Source organism: Pezoporus wallicus, unplaced genomic scaffold (genome assembly GCF_028554395.1).
Source record: "Pezoporus wallicus isolate ANWC-B61680 ecotype Strahan unplaced genomic scaffold, APGP_CSIRO_Pwel_v1 contig_3324, whole genome shotgun sequence".
NCBI classification, from domain to species: Eukaryota; Metazoa; Chordata; class Aves; order Psittaciformes; family Psittacidae; genus Pezoporus; species Pezoporus wallicus.
Genome location: NW_026643042.1, coordinates 933,063 through 959,512, shown reverse-complemented (window position 1 = coordinate 959,512; position 26,450 = coordinate 933,063). Strand labels below are relative to the sequence as shown.

Sequence of the window (26,450 nt, the reverse complement as noted above, 5' to 3'; positions counted from 1 at the left end):
TCCATTGTAGCCATTGATTTGTTAGTATTATGCGGCAAATACTGCTTTCGGAAAATAAACGCTGTGTTTTGTTGCATCTTGTGTGACAAAAAAAAAAACCAAACCCAAACCAACCCAATTTATGCTTCTGGAAATCTAACACTGGTAAAACATAAGTCAAGACTCATGAGTTACTAGCTATCAAAACTTCCCATGGTTTAAAGATGTTGCTTTGATTTCATAATTTACTGTATTTATATATACTCAGTGTAAATCAGAAAAGTAATGGACTCAAAAAATCTTGGGGTTGTGAAATTCTAGAAATTCTTCAGAAAAAGTGGAAAAATTCCAAAATCATTAATGTAGCAGAGGAGTGAAATAGCTTTAATTAAACCTTTGTGGATGTCATTGAATAAATTCTTAAATAGATCACTGATTAAAACCTAGCTAAAAACCGAGTTAACAGTTTTGACTAAGTGACATTGCTAAACGTATGTATATGAATTTGGTTGTTGTTAAAACTACTGTAAACAGTTGCTGTAACAAAAGTACTGAGTAATTAGAGAGTCATACTAAATATTGTATAGTTGTGAAGCAGCTATTCAGAACACACAGAATAGGCCATGTCATCTTATTTGCCATGAGCTTTTTATGTCAGAGTAGAAGTAGAGGTTACACATATTTGGTAATTTTTTTGCAACTGTTTTTCAGACATAAAAGATCCTAGTTTTTGAGTGATACGTTTCATTTTCTCCTGTCTGCAAGTTGCACAGTTTAAAAAATGTCTGGATTTAGTGAGTCAAGGTCTTTTGCAACCCTGTGGTTGAATGTAAGAAGAGATTCCTGCTTTTTGAGCTATTTTTGTTCTGCTGGGGAGTGTTCTCAGTCATCTTTTCCATACTGTAAAAATGCTGTGGGCTCTGGTTTACCTAGTAAAAGTTGATGGCTCACCTGGACACCGAGCTGGATGCTGAAGTCTAACAGTTCTAATCTAGGGCTGGGTTCCCTTGCTGATCATGTAAGCTTGTTGCTTGCTGCAATGCTCAGAACCTCCTGGAGGGTGTAAGATGGTGCAGAATGATGGACATTCTCTTAAGGCTTTGACTGATGAGGGAGAATGGCTTAGTTTGGTGAATTGTCAGTGATTTGAGCTGATTTTTGAGTTGATTGAAGAATTGTTGGGCTGGTTCCACAGCAGGGAGGGTTGGGCAACTGAAAGTGTGAGCTGGCTCAAATGAAATCATCTCATCAGTCAAACACTATATAACCTTGCAGAATTAGCCCTGGCTTGCTTGCAACCTTTGTAGTTAAAATTCTTCAAAAGTGCAAAGGACAGCATGAGAAGCTCTTTGCTCTTCCCCTTTCCTCCCTCCAGCCAGTCATAGGCAGCAGTATCCTCTGTTGCACAGTTAGGAAAGAGTTTTCTGCTGCCAGATAGTAGTGCATGTTTTTCATATTAGAGATAGCAAAGTGTAGTGTCTACAGCTTCCTCTTCAGTCATATTTGAAACAAAAAGTCCCATTTTGTTTCTGCAAAGCTACCAGGTTGGGCAGCTTAATCTGTCACTTCTCTCTAAATTCTGTATGGGTTTTATGATGATGCACAATGTTACATATGAGGCTGCTATGCCAAACTTGAGGGAAAGGTAAAGAAACTGCCTCTAGTTCAAGTGTTAATAAAGGCAGAGATTAAAAAATAGACAGGAAGGTTTCACCCTTTGGATGCTAAATTCTGTGACAGTTTTATTTTTATTTATAGTTTCTCAGTTGCACACAGTTCCAAGGATAAAGTGAGAAACTAGTAAGATGATTGTATTTCAGAAGTGCTTGAAGTGGTCATTCCTCTTACTCTCCACTGAGCAATATCCAGGCATTTGGATGTGGGAAAAGAGAAATAAGCTTTGCTTTAACAAGGATTGAATGAAGCCTGACTTTCTCAAAATGATACAGACAAGTCCTAGTTTTGGTGTCATTAGCCTACTTGTTTTTTCCTGTTATATATGTTTACTATAATTTCACAGGAGAATGAATGCATGAGAATAAAAATCCTGGGAGACTGTTACTACTGTGTCTCAGGCCTACCTGTGTCCTTACCGGTTCATGCCAGGAACTGTGTTAAAATGGGACTTGACATGTGTGAAGCAATAAAGTAAGTATAGCACAGAAGACTTTTTAACATATTGAGACTATGAAGATACTGAATAAAGTATTTTTTGTCAACATTCAAAGTAGCTGTAGTTGAATAGTTACACATTGTGTCATAAGTCTTTTGTCTTTCGCACTAAGTGTACAATGAGACTAAATGTTATCTCCAGGAGGTGGGGAAAAAATCACAGGTGTAACTTATTCTCTAATACTCTCCTCCCTCCATAGGCAGGTGAGAGAAGCCACAGGAGTGGATATCAACATGAGGGTTGGCATCCATTCTGGGAATGTGCTGTGCGGCGTGATTGGCCTCCGGAAGTGGCAGTACGATGTCTGGTCACACGATGTGTCCTTAGCAAACCGGATGGAATCTGCTGGCGTACCTGGGTGAGGATCTTCCCTGTCAGTGCTAATGCACTCTGTCATTACGGTTTTTATAATCCTGGTTTATGAGTCTGGCATTGTAACTGTGCCATGACACAGACCTTCATAATGAGATGATGACAGTAGGACAAATGTGTACTCACCAGAGCTGTAAAATGCTAATATTTTCTGATTCTGTTTTCAGTGGGCTATAAAATTCTTTTCTTAGGCAAGTGACTGTTTCTTGACCTTCTCTTCATTGGAGAAACTTGTGTGTCCTCAGCAGCGCATTATGTTGATTTAGTTAACTCATGTGGACAGGTATAACATATATTTGTAAATTTACCTAAAGAATACATATACTGCTTAGGTTGACAAGGCAAAGCTGCATATTTAACTAGTGTTTCTGTTGACATTTTGAATATTAATATATTAAATTTATATAGAGAGTGCACCTATATGCACCACCACCAGTGGCCCCCCAAAATGTGAACAACTCAAAATGCAAACAACTCAAAATGCAGTCTGGTGAGGAGCATCCAAGCCAGGAGAGTTTGGGGCTGTTGGTTGTTGTATTTCTTTCTGTAGCATTTGTCATGGGCAGAACAGGAACTAAAGTGAGTGGTCCTGCGTGAAAAAGCTTGAGGCAAAGCAGTAATGTAACTTGCCATGTGCTGCTCAGCAGTGCAGAGGATTTGGTTTGAAGCTACTATTCATGCTGCCGTTTTTAAGAAGCTCATTGAAAAGGACAAATACAAGTGCTTTTAAAAATCACCAGCATTTAGAAAAGTATGCTATTTCCCAAGCTGAACTAGGGGATTACAACTAAGCTAAGAAACTTCATCTTCTTTCCTCCCTCATATTGTTTCCCATTTTTCATTACCAAATTAGCCTGTGATTTTGTAGGGTTTTGGTAGGGTGTGCAAATTAGTACTTATTAATTGAATGACATTCATCTGCGTGTATGTTTAAGCATTAAAGTATTGGCTTCTTTTAGAAAGTGATTCTAACCAGGCACATAAAAGGGTTTCTTATTGTTTCTATGCTTCAGTCAGCTTTTAGGTATATGCTTGTAACTTAAAAGTTAATTTCTGCAAAGCAATAAGGGGATATGAATACAAAATTACTTTCTCGCATTAGTGCTCAAAACAGAAAATGAATTCTTTCTTGATTAAGAGTTGCAATACCATCCACGCCGAATGTTTTAGTGTGTTGACTCAGCACGATTAAACACAAATACAGAGTTGTAAAGTTTCTTTTGTTGGTAAAGCAAACAACATGACCGAATATGGCATGCAAATGTTATTTTCTTAGTCGTGTTTAGGAAAATTACCTAATCTTGGAAACTTTGTTTATTCCATTACATTCTGCATGCTTATGTTTGATAATCTGTTAAAGATTAAAGCTGGTTGGCATGCTGATTCAGAAATATTACACTTAATGCTTCCTATACCTATATATGTCTAGAGCCCACTTACCATGTGATTCAAAATTAGCCAAAGGAAACCATCAACTGGATGGCATGCTAAGGCACGTGAAGATCAACAAGGTGCTTGGTGACAGCCAGCATGGCTTCACTAAGGGGAAATCCTGCCTGACCAATTTGGTGGCCTTCTATGATGGGGCTACAGAACTGATGGACAGGGGTAGAGCAGTTGATGTCATCTACCTGGACTTGTGTAAAGCGTTCAACACTGTCCCACATGACATCCTTGTCTCTAAATTGGAGAGACATCAATTTGATGGATGGACCACTTGGTGGATAAAGAACTGGCTGGATGGCTGCACACAAAGAGTTGTCATCAATGGCTCAATGTCCAGCTGGAGACCAGTAACGAGTGGTATCCCTCAGGGATCGGTGTTGGGACCGGTCTTGTTGAACATCTTTGTCGCTGACATGGACAGTGGGATTGAGTGCGCCCTCAGCAAGTTTGCCGATGGCACCAAGCTGTGTGGTTCGGTTGATACACTGGAGGGAAGGAATGCCATCCAGAGGGACCTTGACATGCTTGTGAAATGGGCTGATGCCAACCTCATGAAGTTTAACCATGATAAGTGCAAGGTCCTACACCTGGGTGGGAGCAATCCCAGGCACAGCTCCATGTTGGGCAAAGAAGAGATTCAGAGCAGCCCTGTGGAGAAGGACTTGGGGGTGTTGGTTGATGAGAAAATGAACATGAGCCGGCTTCAGTGTGCGCTTGCAGCCCAGAAAGCCAACCATATCCTGGGCTGCATCAAAAGGAGCATGACCAGCAGGCTGAAGGAGGTGATCCTGTCCCTTTACTCTGCTCTTGTGAGACCTCACTTGGAGTATTGTGTGCAGTTCTGGTGTCCTCAACATAAAAAGGACATGGAACTGTTGGAACAAGTCCAGAAGAGGGCCACGAGGATGATCAGGGGACTGGAGCACCTCCCGTAGGAAGACAGGCTGAGAAAGTTGGGGCTGTTCAGCCTGGAGAAGAGAAGGCTGTGTGGAGACCTCATAGCAGCCTTCCAGTATCTGAAGGGGGGCTATAAGGATGCTGGGGAGGGACTCTTCATTAGAGACTGTAGTGTCAGGGCAAGGGGTAACGTGTTAAACAGGGGAAGTTTCGATTGGATATAAGGAGGAAATTCTTTCCTGTTAGGGTGGTGAGGCATTGGAATAGGTTGCCCAGGGAGGTTGTGAATGCTCCATCCCTGGCAGTGTTCAAGACCAGGTTGGATGAAGCCTTGGGTGATACGATTTAGTGTGAGGTGTCCCTGCCCATGGCAGGGGGGTTGGAATTAGATGATCTTAAGGTCCTCTCCAACCCTAACTATTCTATGATTCTATGACTTGTGGAAGGCTGAGCCTCACAGGGAGGAAGGGTTTCTGTTCCATTATGCAAATGTTACATTTGTTTCCTGCTCTGTGGAAAAAAAGATGTGTCTGGGGTTCCCCATTCCAATATTAGCTAGTCCTGCTCCTTTGGAAGCAGAAGTTTTGTCATTAGGAGCAGTTGCAGGTTTTTATTTAAAATAGGAAGTATGTATATTTTGGGTTTCTATAAATGAAGGCGTTTAAAGACTTTTGAGAGGGTGCAGAAAAACTCATAACTTTATAAATATTTTCTTTCCATTTCTTGTTCATCTTCCCAATTTTATTATTTGAATTCCTAAAAATGTAATACTCTAGCAAAACAGAAAGGACTAGCATAAAACCAAACTTAAAAATGCGTTTGACCCATTCTAATATCTATATGGGTGAAAGATCAGAACATGGTATTCTCAGGCCTGTAAGCGTAGGAAATTGCATGCAGTAGGGTAGGTATTCTGCAGTAGCATGGGAAGTGCAATGGTGCATGTTACAGCTTGCCTTTAAGAGGCAGCTTTAGCAATTTTGGTTATGTTCTGATCCCAGAATCCAGTAAGTGTTAGTAACTGCTGAGAAATCATTGGCATGGTAATTTAAATGGGAAGAAGTTTGCAGTGAGATCTCAAATATCCCACAGTGCTGTGTGATTTGGGGAAAAAGGGAGAGAAAGCTTATTAAAATGGAACATGAGGATAGTGAACAAATTTATTTCCTTTTGAGGTAGGTGGAAAAGTACAGAAAATGTGCTGCAGTACATGAGGATTACAAGGCATCACCCAGGCTCTGTGGGAGAAAAGGATGCTTTAGAGCAAGCTTTAAAATTTCAGGTGTGAAGATTCACCTTGATTGCAAAACTACATAATCAGGGTAACAAAGACGACTTTTTTTTTTTTTTTTTTTAGGCAATTAGCAGTAAACAAATAAAAACATGCATCCTGTATGTTCCAGAACTCTTATCTTTTGGCTTTAAAAGTATTGAGGAATTTTTCTTCTTCCTTGTGAGAAGCCACAGCCAGTGGTCTCCAGGTCTTGGCTGAACTATCTCCAGGCAAACTTTCATGCAGCATAAGGAAGCAGAGGCAGATGGAATAGTGATCCCCTTGCTTTCTGTAGTTAGGTGGGAGTGCTGCACACTGTCAGCTTCCATTCTGGGAATGTTCCTCCCCAGCTCTGTGCTGCTGGATGTAGGACTGGTAGCAGTGTTTAACCCCTCCATGCCAAAGAATAGCGAGAAAAGCTGTGGGAAGATAACAAAGTAGAATATAAGGAAAGAAATACTGTTTAATGAACACACTCAGGTCTCTTGTTGAGAAATTCTGTGGAAAGATTTTACTTATAATTTAGTATGGAACTATGTGATTCAGGGTACTGAACTAAGTAATGTTAGAGGGAAAGCGTGAACAGGTACCAAAAAAGTACTAGCTGCTCCCCTTAGAAGCAAGCTGCTGTTCTTGCTGTGCTATGCTCTCCTCTGATTGTTTCAGAAAAGACAGGCTTTCAGAATTATGCTCCTAGCTGACAAAAAACCTTTTCCATTTTTTCCCTCCAGATGTCTCCTCCCTTCCTCATGCATTTCTAGCATGAGACAGTCCTCCCTTGTGCTTTGTTTGTGAGCTTTCCCTGCAGGTCTTCCCATCTGAAACTACCTGCCTGCAAGTTTGTCTTGTCAGTCATCAGATCTCCTTTGATCACATTTATTCTTGTTTCTTATATATCTCTGCTTATTTCAATTTAATTTTATACTGATGCTATCTCATTCTGGAAGTGTTTCTCAGCATTCTATGAAAGATGCCCTGTGAAGAACTGCAGTAAAGGATTGCAAATATGGTTTCAAGCACTGGCAGGATTTTGCAGTTGGCTGCCAAAGCACAAGATGGCTGAAAAGGAGAAATGTAGTAGTGGCCATTGAAATGTAAATGAAATGCTTAATGTGACCTTTCTGTAAGTGTTTTGGTCTCTTGTTCTTTCTCCCCTTCTCAGCCGTGTACACATCACTGAAGCAACATTGAATCACCTAGGCAAAGCATATGAAGTAGAAGAAGGGAATGGACACCTGAGGGATCCTTATCTTGAATCTATGAATATCAAAACCTACTTAGTGGTTGATCCAAGGGTATGTGGTTGTTTTTAAATGTGTATTTATTCAAGTATATACATACATTTTAAGGACATAGGTGACTGTGGTACATATACCTTTTAAATTCAGCAGCAGAATTGAAGCATGGTATGGGCCATCTGAGTAGCTTGGATTTGGGAGTTCAGATCTGAAAGCACATGCTACTGTTTTATAAGATGTCTTTAGCTTGAAGGTAGTAAGTGTTATGATGAAACCTCTTATGTGGTCAACTCAGAGTAAAAATGCGTATTTGACTATTTATGTGAAGTGTGTCTCTCACAAATACAGGTCAAAGGGTGGAATGAAGTCACGAAAGAATACCTGTACTGTGTGACCACCTTCAGAAAGATATTCCCTGTAAAATAGCTTCTGACATCATCTTCCTCACTATCTTGGATGTGAGAGTCACCTTCTTTTCAGAGTATAAAGTTAGCAACTATTGGTTGTCCCTTTAGAGCCTGGTAACCACAGACACCTGGAGTACTGCAGGTTTGAATCCGCTTGTGGTTGATGAGTAAAATATTTCAAAAGGAAAAAGAATGAAAGTGACAAAGTTATTTCTTTCAGGATCTTTACAGGAAGGAACAGCATAGAGCCGCTTTTAATTAGCAAGAACACAATCTTTGTTGCATGTTTTATGTACTCAACACTGCAACCCTCCCTACATGTACCCAGCACATATTCTCAGAATAAGGATCTAAGTCTATTAAAATGGTCCCTGCTTACCTGAAGATACCTGTGAAATGTTAGAGGATAACCAGTGGTTGACATAATGGCTTATTCTGCAGTTTTAGCTTCCTTGTAGACCCACAAAGGTATTGCTGTATGCACTGTATATATTGTCTAACTCGTTACCTGTGATGCAGGGATATAATCTAATGCTGAGTCTGTAATTTGTGGGATCTTCTCCTAACCACTGTTTTGATACACCCCAGCTCAGGAACTGGGAATCTTTTCCCCTGATGAGGTGCTGACTGCAAGGAATTTTTATCTATTCATAAGATCCTGCAGTATCTCACACTGTAAATAAAAAAGGAAGTTTGAATGTTGCAATGTTACAAGTGAAGGCTTGTAAAGGCAGATGGAGCAAATTAATTACGTCACAATCTGGTTTAGCTCACATTAATTAAACGAGGTAAAGGAGTTGAGGCTGGCTGACACATTGCTGGTATGTGTTTAGAGTCCTACTAAATAGTTAGATTAAGCTACTAAAGTATATGTACCTTCATTTGTTTGTAATTTGTGTAATTTTCTTGTTTTTAAATGTGTGTGTCTTCTGTTAGTCTAAACAATGCATAGCAAATAATCATCTCCCTAAAACAAGAGTTAATGATGGGCTGAAGATGCGAGCATCTGTTCGGATGACACGTTATTTAGAGTCCTGGGGAGCAGCCAGGCCCTTTGCCCACTTGAACCACAGAGAAAGCGTGAGCAGTGACTCTTCAAGTTCACAAGGAAAGCAAAGAAAGGTGAGGTTTGGAGTAGTAACTGTCATCTTACAATTGCAAAATGCTCCTTGTGTCTATGGTGTGAAACTCAAAATCTGACATGAATTTTGTGGCTGAAATTGTGCTCATGTGTACACAAGAACTAAGTATCTCTGAAACAACTGCTTCTGTCAGAACTTAACAGTATTCAAACTTATCCAATCTATACTCATAGTAAACCTTCAAAGTAAAACTTTGAAATTATCTTCCTTCCTCCACCTCCCACTCCCCAATTTTTCCATCTACGGGTCCTGCTTACATGTGGTTTTGGAAATAAGATAATTTATCCCAGCCTACAGATGCGCACAACATTTACTTAAAATGTACAGAAAATTAACAGTGCACCCACGGGTTCTGCCTGCAACAGGCTGGTGTCAGTAAAGGATTTCTAAGGTAATGAATTCTTAAGATTTTTAAGATTTTGAATTTTAAGAAAACTAATTTTTCTTCCTGAAAGCAGAAATGAGACGTGCATGCTTTCTGGTGTGCTCCTGGAGGTGCAGCAAGGCTGTACTACTCTCTGTGGACAGATAGCTGTAGTAAATGTTAAATTAAGTATGGGTCCATTCAGGTTTGTGGAAGTGGTTTTCGATCTACTTGTTTCTGCTGATGTTAATTACTTCTGTCTGTGGAGAAAAATAAGAGGTAATATCTGTTCAATTATTTTTGAATGATTTCTTTGTCAGAAAACACTCAGTTGTGAAAGCAGAAAACATTGCTGGAAGGATTGATTTTTGGTAAGCTTTTCTACTTGAGAAGGGCTCCTGATTTTTATTTTTTGGATAAAAATGGTTTTGACAGTTTCCTGAAGTTTATTTTCAATACTTGTTTGCTATTTACTGAGTGTGTAACTTATTCTTAATTCCTCGTTTGATTTAGGAAATACCTTTGAGTTCCACTGGGCGTCAGAGAAACTCTGATAGGTTTGTCAAGTACTTTCTTCTTTTAAAATATGTGATCCGGTGCTCCTCTTGAAGTTAAGGGTACTGAGGGCATGCGATCTTTTGGCTGATCAATCACTGTTCATACAGTATCCCTGCCTTAGAAGGGTTAAGCTAAATCTTTGGCCTTCAAAAGACCTCTCAGTTGACACTTGTTACTATTAGACTCTAACAGGCTGTAGTTCCCCCACCTTTTTTATCTCGCTGGCCCCTCAGTCATTCATCTTGCATTTTACTTTATGGCCTGTAGCAGGATGGAAGGGAGTAGGGAAGTAAGAGACCTGTAGAGCACTGGAAAACAAATCAAGACACCTCATACATGGTATACCCGTTTATACTGTAACTGCTTGTGCTACCTCAGCTTTTAGTTTTCTTACTCTTAGATGCTAGTTTTGTTCATGAGCAATATAGTACCAAATAAATAAATTTTATCATTGTATTATAAATAAATACATCTTATATTTTACAAAATAATGCCTTTGGTTAGTAGTGTTAATGTATGCCATCATACTGTAATAAAAAATTGGCCATTATATGTAGAAAAGCTTACAATGGTACCTGTACCACTGAGTTAACCAAGTAAATGATTTTTCACTTTTCAGACATTCTCGTAGTTTATAAAAATATTGTCTCAAAAAACGCATGGTTTGAATAACTAGAGAAATGCTCAGTAAAGTGCTTATGGATGCATGTTTATCAGTTTGGAGCATTCTTGTTTACTGTCTCTGTGGTAGTTTCCCCCACTTGTGTCATTTGGAATTGTGGCCCCCTGTAGCCATTCTGTGTTTCTGAATAGCATTTGTGACATGGACTTAATTTCTTTCCCAGAAATTCATCTCAGAAGGGGAGGATAGAGGAAGATATTTATGATGAAATGATGTCAACCATTGAGGGCCTCAGTTCAACAAAGTATGCAGTATCTTATTGTTTGAGAATATCTCTTTGAGAATAATCTTTACTCTCAATTTTAAACTCATAAAAAATTTACTTCTCAAAAATGAATAGTTACCAGGATTCTTGTCTTGCCTCTCTTTTGGTTTTTGTTTGTTTTTCAGTTATTTTAGATCCTTTTTGGTTTTAATTTGAATATCAGAGGGTATTACTGCATTATTATGGCAAAAAGCCAATGGTTACTATAGCTGTTTGTGGGGTGACATGAAATAGCAAAATGTTTGTTTCTTAGGACTGTCCAAAGTTACGGGCTGAACTGCAGTGTGGATGGTATAGGAAGTTAATACTTGTGTTCTGCTGATTAAAATAAGAAATATCAGGAAATTGGGTGTAGTAATGAACAAAACCTGTGTATAAAGTCAAACCACACATTTGGGGGTAGTAACATAATTGCCTTAGTGTCTAGTTCATGGAAGGTAAATGGTGTATCAGTAGTAGGTGGTGCATTTGGCACTATATTTGCATTTAAAAGCAGACAAACACAGGCAGTGCTGTTTGTGGTTGGTGTTTGTTTTTAATTTAAAATAGTATTTAAATTGCTATCAAATGTAAACCACTGGATTCAAGAAGAAAAAAAAATTCTTTCATCTGAATCATAGCATGGCTGTTAACACTGAACCTCAGCTATTCCTAATGGAGGCTTGATATTATTTAGGGGAAGTTTTTGGAGGCTGTGAACCATCTCTAACATCTGCTGTTATACTTTAGTGTTTGTAAACCTCTGGCAAGACCTGGGGTTACATTTTGCATGTAACGGGTAGGTGCTGGAGCCTGTGTGAGTGTTCTGGATCTGCCTGTCAGCTACATAACAGCGTAACTGCTCTTGTGCTATGAAACATTAAGAGCTTGCAGAACAGTCAAATGTGTGTAAAACAGTGGCACTCTCAACCTGTATACTGTGGTGTCTCAAGTACAATGATGATTTTGCATAATCTCCTTGGCCTATTGGTGTATGTTTTGTAATGTGTGTCTCTCTAAATGCAGCCCATGGTGTGGCAGATCGGATGACTTCTGTGGGTTTTCACTGATTTTTGCAGAACCCAGTCTTGAAAAAGAGGTTGGTAAAATCAAAATAATCCTTTTCGGTCTTTGATTTACACTTCAGAGCAGCATGAGAATATATTTTTTTTTTCTGAAACTGGATTCTGGAGGTGACTGCACACCCAAAGAGATTTTTGGTAACTAAAGGAAAGCACATTTTATGATTCGTTAGAGTTGGTCATTCTTTCATGAGAATGCTAATTCTGTAGATTAAAGGAGATTGTCTGTAATCTGTGGTTAAATTCTTGCCATAAAGGAGTAAGTAGGAGTTTGGCAGCTTTACAATATGAAGAACTTCTCTCGGAAGCAATAAGATTTAAAAAAAATTAAAAAAAAATACATAAATATTTCGACATCCATAATGAAAGTACTTTGAAAATACTTTGCTTTCTGTGGTTGTTTCTTTCCAAGTATAATGCTATTTGTTAGGTACAGCGTACTTTTCCTGTTTGATTACCTGTTCTTTAGTTTAATGTGCTGGGGTGCACTGCATGTAGTTATTGCAGGGGTGGTAGGATGCATACACACTTTAGGTTTACTTCTGTGTATATCCTTTTTTTATAATGATTTTTGCTCTGCATCTGTGAAGCACTGATTTGTGTACTTGCTGGATTTCCCTCTTGGTCTGAAATGGTCTTTTGGACTAGGTGTTTTTTCTTGACAGATGTTTGAGTGAATTTTATTTGGTTTTCTTTCATTCCCTTTTAGTTGTATGTACATTTTTAATGATACAGCGTAAATCTGCATATGTGTATCATCACAAAAATTTAACAGAATTTTAAAACAGCCTGGAATTAATCTTTAAGATTTATTATGATTTGTGTTTCAGTATCGCACCATTCCAATCTTAAAACTGAAGAGTTACTTTGCATGTGCCAGTTTCGTGTTCTTCTGTATATTTCTGATACAGATGTTCATAATGCCAAAGTAAGTGTCAATATTTTAATAATTTATAATTCAAGTTAACCAATAGCTAAAGTGAAACTCATGTGCATGAAACTTTTTACAGTCTTTTGGAGTTCCTGACGGTTTACATTTAAGGAATAGATACCTCTTAGGACTAATTTACACCTTAATAAAGGAGTGCAGTCATGATGTTGGCAGAACTGCCTAGATAGCAGGATGAAAATAAAATAAAAATGTTTCTTTAATAATTTTGCTTACTGCACACATGGAGGTGTTCAGTTAAATAAGAAATCCTATTTTACAAGAATAGTTGGCTGTGAGCATATTAAAATAAGAGTGAGCAATGAAAATTGGATTACCTGGTTAAATATGTTAAGTGACCCTTTTGTCTGTAGAAATACAAGGAGGGAATTTTGAGCTGCTTCTCATACTCTAAGAAAGCAGATATTTGATAATTCTGAAGTTTATGGTGTATTTGGTTTTCATGGCTGTTGCAGTGCAATTTCCATGTGGTTTATGCAAGGGGTGGCAATTCAGGATGTCAGTGAGCAATAGAATATCTTAAAGTAGTATTTGTGCAACAGAGCAACAATAACCTGTGCAATGGTATGGTCATCCAGTGCTCCTAAAGAAAAATTCTATTTCAATGTAGAGAAACAGTGTTAGCAAACGTTAGTTTAAGTTGTGGTTTGATTCTCCCCTTCTTTCCCTATTTAACACTGGTTTGTATTATGTTTTCTGTTTAGAACTGCAAAACTGGGAATTTCCTTTGGCATTGTTGCAGTCATCATTGTACTCATTTTGTTTGTATGCTTTGCTGAGAAATGTGTGGTAAGTTTATTTAAAACCAAGAAAAAAAATCCTGTTTTCAGAAGCAGATGTAGGTAATTCAACACCTTGGTCTATCTTTTAGGATGATGAATTAAGCTGTTAATTCCAATAGGAATTACAAGAGCCTTGAGTCTTGGCTTACCAGAAGATTTTATTGCCTGAAACAGATTTTCATGTCTGAAAATTCTCACTGTAATTCAGAATTATTTGGATGGCAGAATAGATGGGTGGGAGGAAGATAATGCCTGCTGAGTGGGGCTGGGGGTTTTAAATTTATTTTTATTTGTATGTTTGTCCTTAACAGTAGTTTTTCTTTTAAACTTGATATTTTCTATACTGAAAAAGATACTAAAATAAAAATAAGTTTGAATGAAGGCTTTGATAATAATTCATAAGGTCCCATGAAAATTACAAACCTGAATAATTTATTGGCAAAAATTTCACAGCTGTTAGAATTCCAAATTCACCATTACATCCATTAGGCCACTTTGCATTTGTAGTTCCTTTTTCTTTGCATTATTAAATATGTATGCAATTACTGTATAAAAAAGTGCATAGTGACATAGAGACAGCCCATAGTGGCATGGGCCCGTAGTGACATAGGACACGTTCAATGATACAAAATAAAGAAAATCCTTCTCCAGTCCAAGAACTATCTGGAGGCAGGGGTGAGAAAGGGAAGGGATTTTTAGGGAGTTTTTCCACTTGTCAAATCTATGTTGCGCTAAGCCAAGGGTGTGAGGGAATTCTGAAATTCTGTTGGGAGCATGGCACCATCACCCTGCAGCCCAGTGGTGGTGGTGCTCTTGCAGGAAAACTGGCACAGAAATACACTGTCCCTTACAGAGCCACGACTGAGTTGTGTAAAAAGGAAAGAAAACACCAATATGATTACACTCTGTACACAGGGTAAAATTTTATGATTAATTTAAAAGTAACAGATAGTATGTATAGATTTTATGTATGTATAGTGTTCATATATATATGTGTACGTATGGATGGGGTTTTATGTATGTTTGTCTATGGAGAGAAAGAGGGAAAAGTGTGTGTATATGTGTGCATGGGTGTTTTCTACATATGAAAAAACACATGGAGAAAAGAAAAAGAGAATTCCAAGACTGTAATTGCATCAGGCTGGAGTTTTACACTGGGAGTGTTTTGGCATAGCACCTTGAATAATCCTTGCAATTATGAAAAGCATGTGCTTTACTAGATGCTTTTCTATATAGCAGCAAGTGGAGTATGTAAGGATGGCAAGAAAGGGGACCATCTATGATGGGTTTTGATTCAGGCGTCTGGCAAGGTAGTTCCAGATACAACATTACAGCTCAATAACACAACCCCCCCCCCAAAAAAACATAGGTTATAACTGTATTTTTAGTAACATTTCTGTAGAGCTTTCAATCAGATTATAATTTTGCATTTTTAAAGCAGAAATTAAGAAAAGTTTGGGACCCAGTTTGAAGTAAGGAAGCATTATCTCTATTTTCAGATGTGAAAAAGTGTTAGGTATTTGATCAGAATTACTAGCTTCAGAGTTCTAAATTAGAATTCCAGTGAAGACTCTTGACACTCTCCTGCAAGAAAAAAGCATTTTATATTTAAAACTCTTTTTGCCCTTGTATCAAAGTGTAACCCATGCTACTAAAACAACCTAATTCTGTTTACAGAAGCGCTGCTCAGAACGTTGGTCTTTCCTGCGCCACCTTTGTGCTATCTCGGAAAAGGTGGAAACAATGCCTTTACTCAGGCTTCCCTTAGCAGTCATTACTATTGGTGCCTTGCTGATTATAGCCATTTTTAATTTTGTAAGTAATCACTTTATCTTTAGTCTGTGAATTTATTGTAAGATACACAGTTTAAGTAACTTTGTGTATTCTTTTCATCAAGTACTGTGCTTTTTGCTGCTTTTTCTAATGTCTGATTTGCAACGTGAGTTGATGTACACAAGGGTAATGCATGATGACATGTAAAAGCATTAGAAGTAAAAACTCCCAGTTTGTAGAACTGAAAGTGCATGTGATAGACTTGAATTCTAGTTTACACCACCTTTTCTTGCTTTCGAGATGGAATTTATAATTACTACTGGTTGTAATCATCATCACTAAGATGGTCTTCCATTTTTCTTAATGTGGGTTTAAATGTTTGGCTGTAGCTGGAAGAAGTGTTAAGCAGTTTACTGTGCTACTTGCTAACGCAATATTAATGCAGATGAGGAAGGAAGAATATAGCTTGGCTCTCTTAAGACGCAAGATATTGTGGGTAGTTACTGCTAGACTATGATGCAAATGGCATTGGTCTTTTACCTGTAGTTTGAGTATTGTATTGAACCTGGGATATATGCATTTGAAAAACAACACTTTGGAGTTACCTCATGATCAAGGCCACTCTGCTGTGTTAATTTTTCAAACAAGTTGTATGTAACACATCATGTTAAGAGTTAAACCTACTATTTGACCAATTTGGTGGCTTTCTATGATGGGGCTATGGAACTGATGGACAGGGGTAGAGCAGTTGACGTCATCTATCTGGATTTGTGCAAAGTGTTTGACACTGTCCTGCATGACAGGAGGAAGTTCTTTACTGTGAGGCACTGGAATGGGTTGCCCAAGGAAGCTGTGAATGCTCCATCCCTGGCAGTGTTAAAGGCCAGGTTGGACAGAGCCTTGGGTGACATGGTTTAGTGTGAGGTGTCCCTGCCCGTGGCAGGGGGGTTGGAACTTAAGGTTCTTTCCAACCCTAACTATTCTATGATTCTACCTGATAGCCAGCTACTAAAAGTGATGTCCTTCTGATCCCTCGTGCTTCATCTGCCATTCTTCTGATTCCATGGGGAGTTTCTTCTGAAACTCTGCAAGAAATGCTTAATTTTTGTTTTTGTAGGGTTGTTTTTCTGGTGGCTTTGGTCCTTGAATTGTCTCAGTGGTGTCCTGTGAACACCACCTGTTCTGGGTTAGCAGTAGCAGTCATTTTTCTCCTTCTTAGCAGTTGGTGCAGTGCTGTGTTTTTGACTTCACTTTGAGAACAATGCTGATAACAAACCAATGTTTTTAGTTGTTGCTCAGTAGTGCTTACCCTAACCAAGGACTTTTCAGTCTCATGCTTTGCCAGTGAGGAGGGTCACAAGAATCAGGGAGGGAGCAGAGACACAACACCTGTCCCCAACTAGCCAAAGAAGCATTCTATACCACAGCACATCATGCCCAGTATATAAACTGGGGGAGTCACCCAGAAGGCCCAGATTGCTGCTCAGGTCGGGCTGGGTGTTGGTCAGCAGGTGGTGAGCAATTGTATTGTGTATCACCTGTGTTTATTGTTTTATTTTCCCCTTTTAGTTTCCTATTCTCTTCCTTTTTATTTGTCTTATTATTATTGGTGGCAGCAGCAGTAGTAGTTTTGTATTGTAGCTTAGTTACTGGACTGTTCTTATCTCAACCAATGGGATTTGCATTCTTTTGATTCTTTTCCTCATCCCTCTATGAGTGGGGGGGGGAAGAAGGGAAAGGGAGTGAGCAAGTGGCTGCGTGGTTCTGAGTTACCAGCTGGGCTTAAACCATAACGACACCAGAGACAGCCTAGAAGAAAACAGGAGCAGCAGCTGTGAACTCAGGGGTGAGACAGAACCACACGCTTGTGCTAGTTAGCTCCTAGCTGAGTGTGGTCATAATATGAAACTTCACCCTAAATGAAAAAATAAGTAACTACTCACCAATTTTAACCTTCTTGCACCTTGTGTGTTCATGTATGTTTACTACAGCTATATGGGATATCACTGTATTTCAACACTTACATCGCAGTAGCACTGAGAGGGCAACCAGATCAGGACTCATTGTATAACATATGGAGAAAAACTTAACATTAGTGACTACCTGCTAACAAGTTTCTAAGGTGGTTTTGCTATTGTTCTTTTTTCCCCAATAAAACAAGACCACTGAAGGGTACAAACCTGCAAACTTTACTGGATCAGATGACCTGGGTGCTGCCACCTATGTGAGTATTGTCTTAATTTCTAAGATTAAAATAAAATCAGTTTTGAATGGTGTGTATAATATAGATGGACGGCAGCATTTTGATATCCTTAATCTTTTTATAAAGGTAGAAATTTTAAATCATTGAACACAAAGACTTATTCATGCCACAAGGTAGTCCAAGGGATATTTTCTATTTTTAGCTATGGCTTTACTATGCATCTCTTTTTTGAATTTTTCAGAAGTCTGGAGTACTCGTGGGTAAAGCTGGAATAGTGGCTTATTTTGGTTACTCAGCACCTTTGAAAGGTGTTCTTGAGCATTTCAATAAGGATAGATTCATCATTTGCTAGTGACACAAAAGGATTATTTCTGGGGGTTTCATTTTTTTTTACCTCTTTAATTCCAAAGTAGCAATCTATTTTCAGATTGTCCAAATGTTGGGGATGCTCTTAGATATCTTTTAGATGCTGGCATATTTGTGACCACAGTGCAGCACGCTGTGTGAGGGCCCTTTCATTCAAGTCCTTATAATAAAAGATGTTACGCGTACATAATGCACATTGTGCTCATCTGGTAATTTCTGTTCTTGCATGTCTGTAAATCAGCCTTTTGGAAACACAACTCAATCCCGCATTGAGGAAACTGTAAGTAGTGAATACATGTTACTTTGAAACCCAGATCTTTGAATATTGTATGTATTACTGACAGCTGGCAGCTTCTGTTCCTGTATAAACCAGCTTTTTTAGGTATGTGACAACAGAAAAGTTCTTCATGAAATCAAGATGTTTCAGCTGCTGTTGCTTTGCTGAATAAAGTATGGGTTTGCAATTTTTGATATTTCAGACTTAAAAGTAGATCTAAAACTTTGAGGAAAAAGTGTTCTCTAGGTAGTGGCTTCTTTTTCAGAGGTTTTTCAGTGGTTTCTTTTTCAGGGTTAAAAGTTTTGAGTGTTCATTATCTTTTGGAAGTTAGACTCAATGCCTTTAGGGTGACAGAGTTGGTATGATACAATACTATATGGGCTCTGATCCTGAACTGCTGTATACATTGTTCTAGTTTCATTCACTTCATCGGAAGTGAGAACTGCTTAGCCAAGAACCTCCCAGATCTGAGGTAGTTCTGTGCTGTTGTGGGTGAAAATCTGTGCTTTGTACATAAAGAGAAATAAACTCTTAAGGAGCAGAAGCTGAGGTAATTTTGGAGCTGTTTGTAAAGAGTGCTAGCTCAGTGTCTACCTGTGCCTGTGGCTGCACGGAGTAATCCTGTCTGCCCAGCGCACTTTGTAGCACCTTACAGTTTCAGTGCTTCTGGCTGCATGGTGACCTCAGACACCACACTTGAACTGCGATTCTCTAGGAGATTTTGCAGTAATTCCCTTGGATAATGGTGGCAGCTTGATGATGCCTATGAGCATCGAAGTACTTACGAAGAACCTGTGTCTAAGGCTGGTAACAGGTCAAGGTCTTCCCATGGTATAGGTGTGAGAGATGGGAATGTGGTATCTGCTTAAGGTTATAAAGGGGGAGCACTGTCAAGAATAGAGCCAGAATGCCATGGTCTGTTCACTAGACCATGAGCCTGCTTTAGCTTGAACTTTAAAGAAACAATTGCTTAAATTAATAGCCTTCAGAAGATAAATTCTCAATGCTCTTCAATTTTTATCTGATGCTGCTTATGTTGGTGTGATCCTTTTTCTTTGCCTTAATTAAAAAAAAACACTTAAAGAAGAAAGTATTAAGTTCAGCCTTTAGTGTAATTAAAAAAAAAAAAAAAAAGCTGTAAGTGTATTTAGCAAGTGATTGTAACTTCTTCTACCTAAATTATAATGATTGTGAATTTCGAACATTTGTTTGAAGGCCTCTTAGGCATAAAGCCTGAATAATTCAACTGCTCTTTCAATTCTTCTTTTACAGTATTATGCTTACTGCTGCATATTGGCGTTCATCGCTTGCTCTGTATTTCTCCAAATAAGTTTTGAACTCAAAGTTATCCTCCTGTCCATTGCTGTGACCGTGTACCTCATCATTTTCAATACCCTTCAGCACAGAAACTTGAGCTTTTATGGCAACAGTACCAGGTGCAGTGTGAGGTTTTTTATAATTGACGGTAATGTTTCATTAAAGGTGTTAGATTTTTCTACACTTAGAGGAATATTGAAATATCAAAAACATGTAAGCTGGACATTAAAAACTTTTCTGTAAAGTTAATGACATGGATTTATTTATTTATTTATTTAAGGAAGTGTGTTTTCTGAAAAATTCTATAATATGGCTTCTGAGAGCTCTGTAAGCTCACCTTAAGTTAAAGGCTAGGGGGCAGAATATTAGTCTCATAATAAGGTTGATTTTCTGTTAAACTATGAAGAAAAGCCTTGCTGAGGTCTGATGCTCCAGCTGTACTTATGAGACCTTGCTAGTCAGTAGGAAAGTGAACTCTTTGTTTACTTTACTAATGCATGTATTTTGAAAAGTAACAGCAATTTACCAAACTAACTGTAAAAACACTTAAGATAAATCTTATTAAAGGGTTTTATTGTTCATTTGTAAGTCTGTCTCAGATTCTCAGCATAGTCTCATAGCTGAAGATTAGGAAGAATTTATTTTGCAGAGGCTATGAGCTGTCAGCACAGCTTAAAAAGCCTAAGTGAGCTCATAATTTAGCCCAGGCTATTCATATAATGAGAATTTTGTTTCCATTTGTGAAAATTAGTAGATGTGATAAGGCAGACTAATCTTACTATGAACTATGAGTGGCCTCTCAGATTTGTATGGAACTATACACAGGTGTGATTTCTAATGGCTGTCTTTATTTTAGCAATTCAGGTTTTTTTTTTGTTATCTTCTTTCCTTCCATATATATGAAATTTCTCTTCCTACTTCCAGGTTGTGTTGGCTGTGTTTCTGTGGGCAGTGTGGGGTGGAAAGCTGCAACTTGGTGCAGTGGAAATGAAGATGGCTCCATTATGATAAAGCCATGTTTACTTGAGCACATCACTATACTAGCTACTAAACAAGGTTTCAGCACCCATTTTGTTGTTGGGAAACGCAGTTCACTGCTTAATTGAGTGATAATCCTTTCGCATTGTTAGAATAGGGCCTACAACCAGATAGCCACTGGAACAAATGAGTAATGGCATTAGTGGTGGATGTCTGAACAAGGACACCCTTGTCTGCTGTGCTCTTCTTCTTCTCCTCTTCCCCACCCCCAACCTTTAATCATGTGGATTTTCTTAAAGGATACAGATGAGTTTGTATTGCTTTCTTATTTTCAGGCTTTTCATCAAAGAGCCAAGGATAACGACTAATTTATATCTGGTTCTGTTTTACATAACCCTGATTTTACTTGCAAAACAGGTATGTATTTAAAAAGCAATAGGTTAGTTCTACTTGCAGCAAGTTGATTTAAATAAAATGCAAAAGTGTTGTTCATTGAAATTGTGCTCTAAATGACTACATATTTGGATCATTTTAATATATTGTACTTGGTTATAGATAATGAGCTCACTTGTACTTACAGATAATGTAAAACTTTTTACTGTGTAGGGGTGGGATCATCCTTATATTTTGCAACAGTGTTTGCATTACAGAAGTCACAACTTTAAAATTCTTCCACTTTGAAACTATCTTTATTTTTATGTCAATATTAGTTATAAATATAGGCAGCAATTCAGGATAAAAATGATCACCATATTATTAAAATGTCATTTTGGTAAATACACCTGGTATATTTATACTGACTGCTTCATGTTTTTCTGACCTTCATTCTCAAAGCATGTTTTTCGTAACTACATGGGCTCAAAAGGAAGGCCTGGAAGAAACTTTATTGTTACTGCACTTTTGAACTAAATTGATTAATATTTATCAGCAAGATGTTATATGGCTTTAATTTATCATACTTTGTCCCTTTGCAGATTGACTATTACTGTCGACTGGATTGTCTGTGGAAAAGTAAGTTTAAAAAAGAACATGAACAGTTTGAAACAATGGAGAATGTTAACAGGCTTTTGCTGGAAAATGTGCTTCCAGCACATGTTGCTGCATATTTCATCGGTGAAAAACGAAATGAGGTATGTTTATTCTCTGCTATGTGAAGGATGGTAAATTGGACTTATGTGACATAGAATGCCATGTCAACAAGCACACAGAAGTCTGTAAGGGTCTGCAATGTTTGTCTCTTCTTTATATCCCAAGACCTTTGTCAACACAAGAATCTGCTGTCCAGGTGGCTTTAAAAAAAATGCCAACATTCAGTGTTGGCCTCTGAAATCTGTTTTGAGAATTGGTAGTCCAGCTTCAGGATACAGTCTGAATTTGGCAAATATTTGAACAGGGTTTACTGCCTTCCAAAGACCGTATTTTACCACAGAAGATAGCCTTCCTTCTAAAAAAAGATAGTATCACCTTGATAACAACCTAGTGAGAAGTTGATTGATGTTTTTCTATTCAAAGACATCTGTCTTATTCTGCCAGCATGCCATTAGAATAAATATTGCTGATATCACAGCCATGGTGAGTGTCAGAAGACTGGTACTGTCGAAAGTAGATGAGAATCTTTAAGATACACAGATATCTCAGCTTTTCTTTGGGCAAGTCATTTTTGTTGATGTTTCTGATAAAATGTAATATGCCCACTGTAAAGTACTGGGGATGACTTCATGGAGTATTGTAATTTAGATAAGTGGTTACAAACAATAATCATAGTTTTGAATACCTGATGGTGGAAAGTGGCTGCTGACAACATGTGAATATATTGTTTTCCTGTAGGACTGGTACCATCAATCTTACGACTGTGTCTGTGTCATGTTTGCATCAGTACCAGATTTTAAGGTGTTTTATACCGAATGTGATGTCAATAAAGAAGGCCTGGAATGCTTGCGGCTGTTAAATGAAATCATTGCTGATTTTGATGAGGTAATTAAGCTTCTGGCAAAAATGGCCTGGACCCTGGACTACATATTTACTACAAAATACAGTGTTTCACTACATCTGTGAGCACTGGGGTGGAGAGAAGGCTGTAACGCTGAACTAAATTCTGTCTTCAGCCTTGCTATCTTGAAAGATATATTCCCACCTGATGGGTGTTTTTCAGTTACATCACCTAATGCGTCTGCAGTATGGTTTGAAAGTCCTGAATTCCAGGACTTTCAGTACTTCAGTGCTTTTATTTCTCCTGTAAGCAGGTAGAGCAAAACTGTGAAACTAATGCTCAGTACTTTATCTGACCTTCATGTGATTGATAGTATTCCTAGACATCTTTAATGCTTATTGTAGACAGTAAAAGATTTCTGGCTAAATCCCACACTGAAATGTGGTATTAAAGTCTCAAGTTTCTGTTTTCCTTTCCTTCAAAACCAGCTCCTGTTAAAACCTAAGTTCAGTGGTGTTGAAAAAATAAAGACCATTGGAAGTACTTACATGGCAGCAGCGGGCCTCAGTGTTACACCTGGCCAAGAGAACAGCCAGGTGCGTTGTTGCTGAAATCTGCCCTGGGCATTCTCTGTGTACCGGGGTGCATTTCAAGGTAACAAAATGTAATGTGATATCAAAAAGAAAATAAATCTCCAAGAGTGACTTTCTGAAATATGGAAAAATAGTATAAAAGTGCACTGTCTGCTGTTGAACTCGCTATTTGTCTCCTAGTTCCGTATTTTTTTTTTTCCTAAGTTCATATTAAACCTATAACCCCAGCATACTTTTTACATCTTTAATCTTTGATTCCAGTAGCTTAACATTTCTGGATGCATAATAGGATAGCTGTCATAATAGAGAGGCCAAAGACAAGGCCATCTCAGAACTGGACAGTAAGCTTTTTGTCATGCCTCTTAACTGGCACATAAAGGGAATCCTCAAGTGCCATGTTAGAGCTGAATCAGAAACTGTCTCCCAGAAGAATACAAAACCAATTTCTGTACTCAGGCTCACTTTCACGATCACAGGTTTGCGTGTGACATTAGGATGCACATACTTAGTATCTACAAAACGTGTAAAATGAAACCTGGAATCCCAGAGGCCAGTCAGAAATTCATTATAAAATTAAATCATGCCATGCTTATTGCCTCACAGCCATTCTGGTTCAATTTATGTAGTTTTAAAAATCCATTCTGAATGTTTGTTGAATGTGCAATTCTACACAGTGACAAGGGTGAGTGCACTCATCCTTATAAATACATACTTTATGTGCTGATAGTACTATTTTGGAATAGTGGCCTGACATAACCTTCTGTGTCATGATTTGATCATTAATATGCATTATGAACTACACAGGATAAGGAGAGACAGCATGCTCACATTGGGATTATGGTGGAATATGGGATTGCCTTGATGAATAAACTGGATGGCATCAACCGACATTCCTTTAACAATTTCCGCCTTCGTATTGGTAAGTTCAGTTTGTGAAGAACATGAACTCTGCAGTAAAAGTTAAAAATGAGGCAGGATAACACAGGTAAATTGCTGAGTGCTGGGGAGCTCTTCTTACCACTGAACACTGTCTTTGTATTGTTATAAAATGATGAATAGCTGAAGGCAGTGCTGTCTAGTCTAGCTTTTTATATGTGCCAAGTTCCTTCATGGATGGGCTGTTCTAATCACTGGAGGGAGTATTATGAACGCTGCAGCTGGATGAGTTTGGAGAACATTAAAGGTACAGATGGAGGGTGAAATACCCTCTTATTAACTGTTAACTAAAGACGGAATTGTCATTACACAAATGTTTATTTTTGTGTGTTACAAGGAAGAATTTTGCTTTGGCATGAACTGTGCCCTAGTTCTTTCTCAGACTTCCCATTTTACACCGAATGAGTCATTTCACATCTCCTGAGCGACAGTGCTAATATTTATGGACCAGTGGCAACACCACATGCCAGAAATGTGTGCAGGGTAAAGGGGTTGTTTTGGCTTTCTTTCCCCCTGAAGCTCATGACTTGCAGCTAATACTGAAGGTAAAAATCACATCACTTTCTGCTTAAGTAATGACACCTGCTCTTGTTTATGCAGGGATAAATCATGGCCCTGTGATTGCTGGTGTGATTGGTGCTCGGAAACCTCAGTATGACATCTGGGGGAACACTGTCAATGTTGCCAGCCGCATGGAGAGTACGGGGGAGCTTGGGAAAATCCAGGTAAACATATGAGTCTGGAATGTCTAAGACATTATTTCTGATTGTTTATTGTGAATAATCAGAAGACTTTCACAAGTTTCTCATTCTTTTCCACACAAAGGTCACAGAAGAAACAAGTAAAATACTACAGGAGTTGGGATATTCATGTGAATGTAGAGGACTCATTAACGTCAAAGGCAAGGGAGAACTGAGGACTTACTTTGTTTGCACTGAGACGGCCAAATTCCAAGGTACGGGACTGAACTGAGGCTATGATGAACTTGATCAAAATAGACTTAGAACTGCCTCCCTTCTGTGAAGACTTAGAATTTCTCTCCTTATGTGAAGGACTTACTCTAAAATCATACATATACTATTCCTGTTTCCTCTACGTCTCAAGATAAGAGAATGATTTATTATTTTTTTTTTTTTTTTCAAGAGGAGAAGTTCTGAATAGTTCCTGGAAGGCTCACAGCCACCAGCCTGAAACAGGCTACCTTTTCCTGTATCGATTTGGGGATTTACCTGGAATTATCATGAAGCGTTTTCAGTTAGATCCTTTCCTTACCTGCACTGTGGGAGTTTAACAGCTCCAGTACCAAGAGCTGTGGATGTATAGCAGAACTCGTTACTAGGTTGGAATATTCCACCGCTTGGTTCTGCCCCACACCTGCTTATTACAGTATTGCATTTGTCATGGACAGCGATGTGACGCTGTGGGTGCTGCAGATCCTGCTTTTAGTGCAAACCAGAATGCACAGCAGAAGACGATGAATAACGGGACGAGGATTCCAAGTAAATACATCCTGTGACAATTGTGCTGAGCTCCTTCAGGAAAAAAGAATTGCACATCATGGAATCCCTGTTTCCTTGTCTTTGTCTCCTCCACCGTAGTACCTTGTACTAAACAAATGTTTTCGTGACCAACATCTCTTCACAGCTAAATTTCACCCAGCTTGGCATGTTTACATTACATGTCCTCTGTTGTGTTTCTGTGCGTCTGTACTGGTTATCTACATGCACATTCTGTATGGTCACGTAAGTGAGTGTTAAGGCTTTGGATGTAAAAACATAGACTTGACCTCAAGGAGCACTGGTCTCCTGCGGTTTGTCCTGGTGCTTTATTAGACAGGATCCGAGGGCAACTTGTGTTGCCGGCACCAGCGGTAGCTCTGTATGCTTGCTGCATTGAGGGCACTTATGGGATCAAAAATAACCTGGTTTGAATTGTTTGGACTGAAGAACAGATTTATAAGGTCAGATTAGCAGCAGCAGCAGATACTATAGAAACAGAAGTGTGTTAGAGGTGGCTTTGGGTTGTTTTTTTTTTAAATGTTCTTATTTCCTCCATTTGACTAGCCTCTGCCTGGCTTATGTACCTTTTAAAGGCAATGCAGTTTATGAAACAGATTGGGTCTGAAGGCTTCGAAAGAATGTGGGGAAAAAATGTATTCATAATAGAAACATTTCAGCAGAGCCTCAATACTGGAAGTACATGCAGAGTGTTAGATCATTGCGGAAATGGACTTGCTGACATTGGGTTTGTTAACTCTTACACTGTTAATGGCTTTTGCTGTTTTTTAAATTGCATTATTCTACTTACTGCAGTCACTTAGTCTGTTTTCTGTTGGTGGAGATGGTAGTATTTTGTAAGGCTAACAGCTTGTACCCAATTATAGGTATTAACTAAAGATGGATCCCCACTCCCCGATACACCACATATAGTATGACTATGCAGCATGGTGGTTAAGTTCAACATCCGTTTTGTTAAGCCTTACTCTTCTG

The 26,450-nt window shown here is 38.5% G+C and overlaps 1 protein-coding gene across 3 annotated transcripts in view; it reads left to right on the top strand.

The window, feature by feature from the left end:
• ADCY7 (adenylate cyclase 7) overlaps nt 1-25,412 on the top strand; it is a 67,643-nt gene extending 42,231 nt beyond the window's left edge. For 2 of the 3 annotated variants that reach the window (XM_057396540.1, XM_057396542.1), the window contains exons 8-27: nt 2,000-2,127; nt 2,352-2,510; nt 7,303-7,435; nt 8,722-8,907; nt 9,805-9,848; nt 10,695-10,775; nt 11,802-11,874; nt 12,688-12,785; nt 13,511-13,595; nt 15,266-15,403; nt 17,523-17,585; nt 18,172-18,210; nt 19,480-19,643; nt 20,838-20,919; nt 21,477-21,632; nt 22,330-22,476; nt 22,921-23,028; nt 23,830-23,944; nt 24,562-24,686; nt 24,787-25,412. In XM_057396540.1, the coding sequence (XP_057252523.1) occupies nt 2,000-2,127; nt 2,352-2,510; nt 7,303-7,435; nt 8,722-8,907; nt 9,805-9,848; nt 10,695-10,775; nt 11,802-11,874; nt 12,688-12,785; nt 13,511-13,595; nt 15,266-15,403; nt 17,523-17,585; nt 18,172-18,210; nt 19,480-19,643; nt 20,838-20,919; nt 21,477-21,632; nt 22,330-22,476; nt 22,921-23,028; nt 23,830-23,944; nt 24,562-24,686; nt 24,787-24,933 (2,271 nt within the window). In that variant the 3' untranslated portion in view covers nt 24,934-25,412. The remainder of the gene's footprint in view (nt 1-1,999; nt 2,128-2,351; nt 2,511-7,302; nt 7,436-8,721; nt 8,908-9,804; nt 9,849-10,694; nt 10,776-11,801; nt 11,875-12,687; nt 12,786-13,510; nt 13,596-15,265; nt 15,404-17,522; nt 17,586-18,171; nt 18,211-19,479; nt 19,644-20,837; nt 20,920-21,476; nt 21,633-22,329; nt 22,477-22,920; nt 23,029-23,829; nt 23,945-24,561; nt 24,687-24,786) is intronic. The other variant, XM_057396541.1, reaches the window with a different exon arrangement.
• The last annotated feature ends 1,038 nt before the right edge of the window (nt 25,413-26,450 follow it).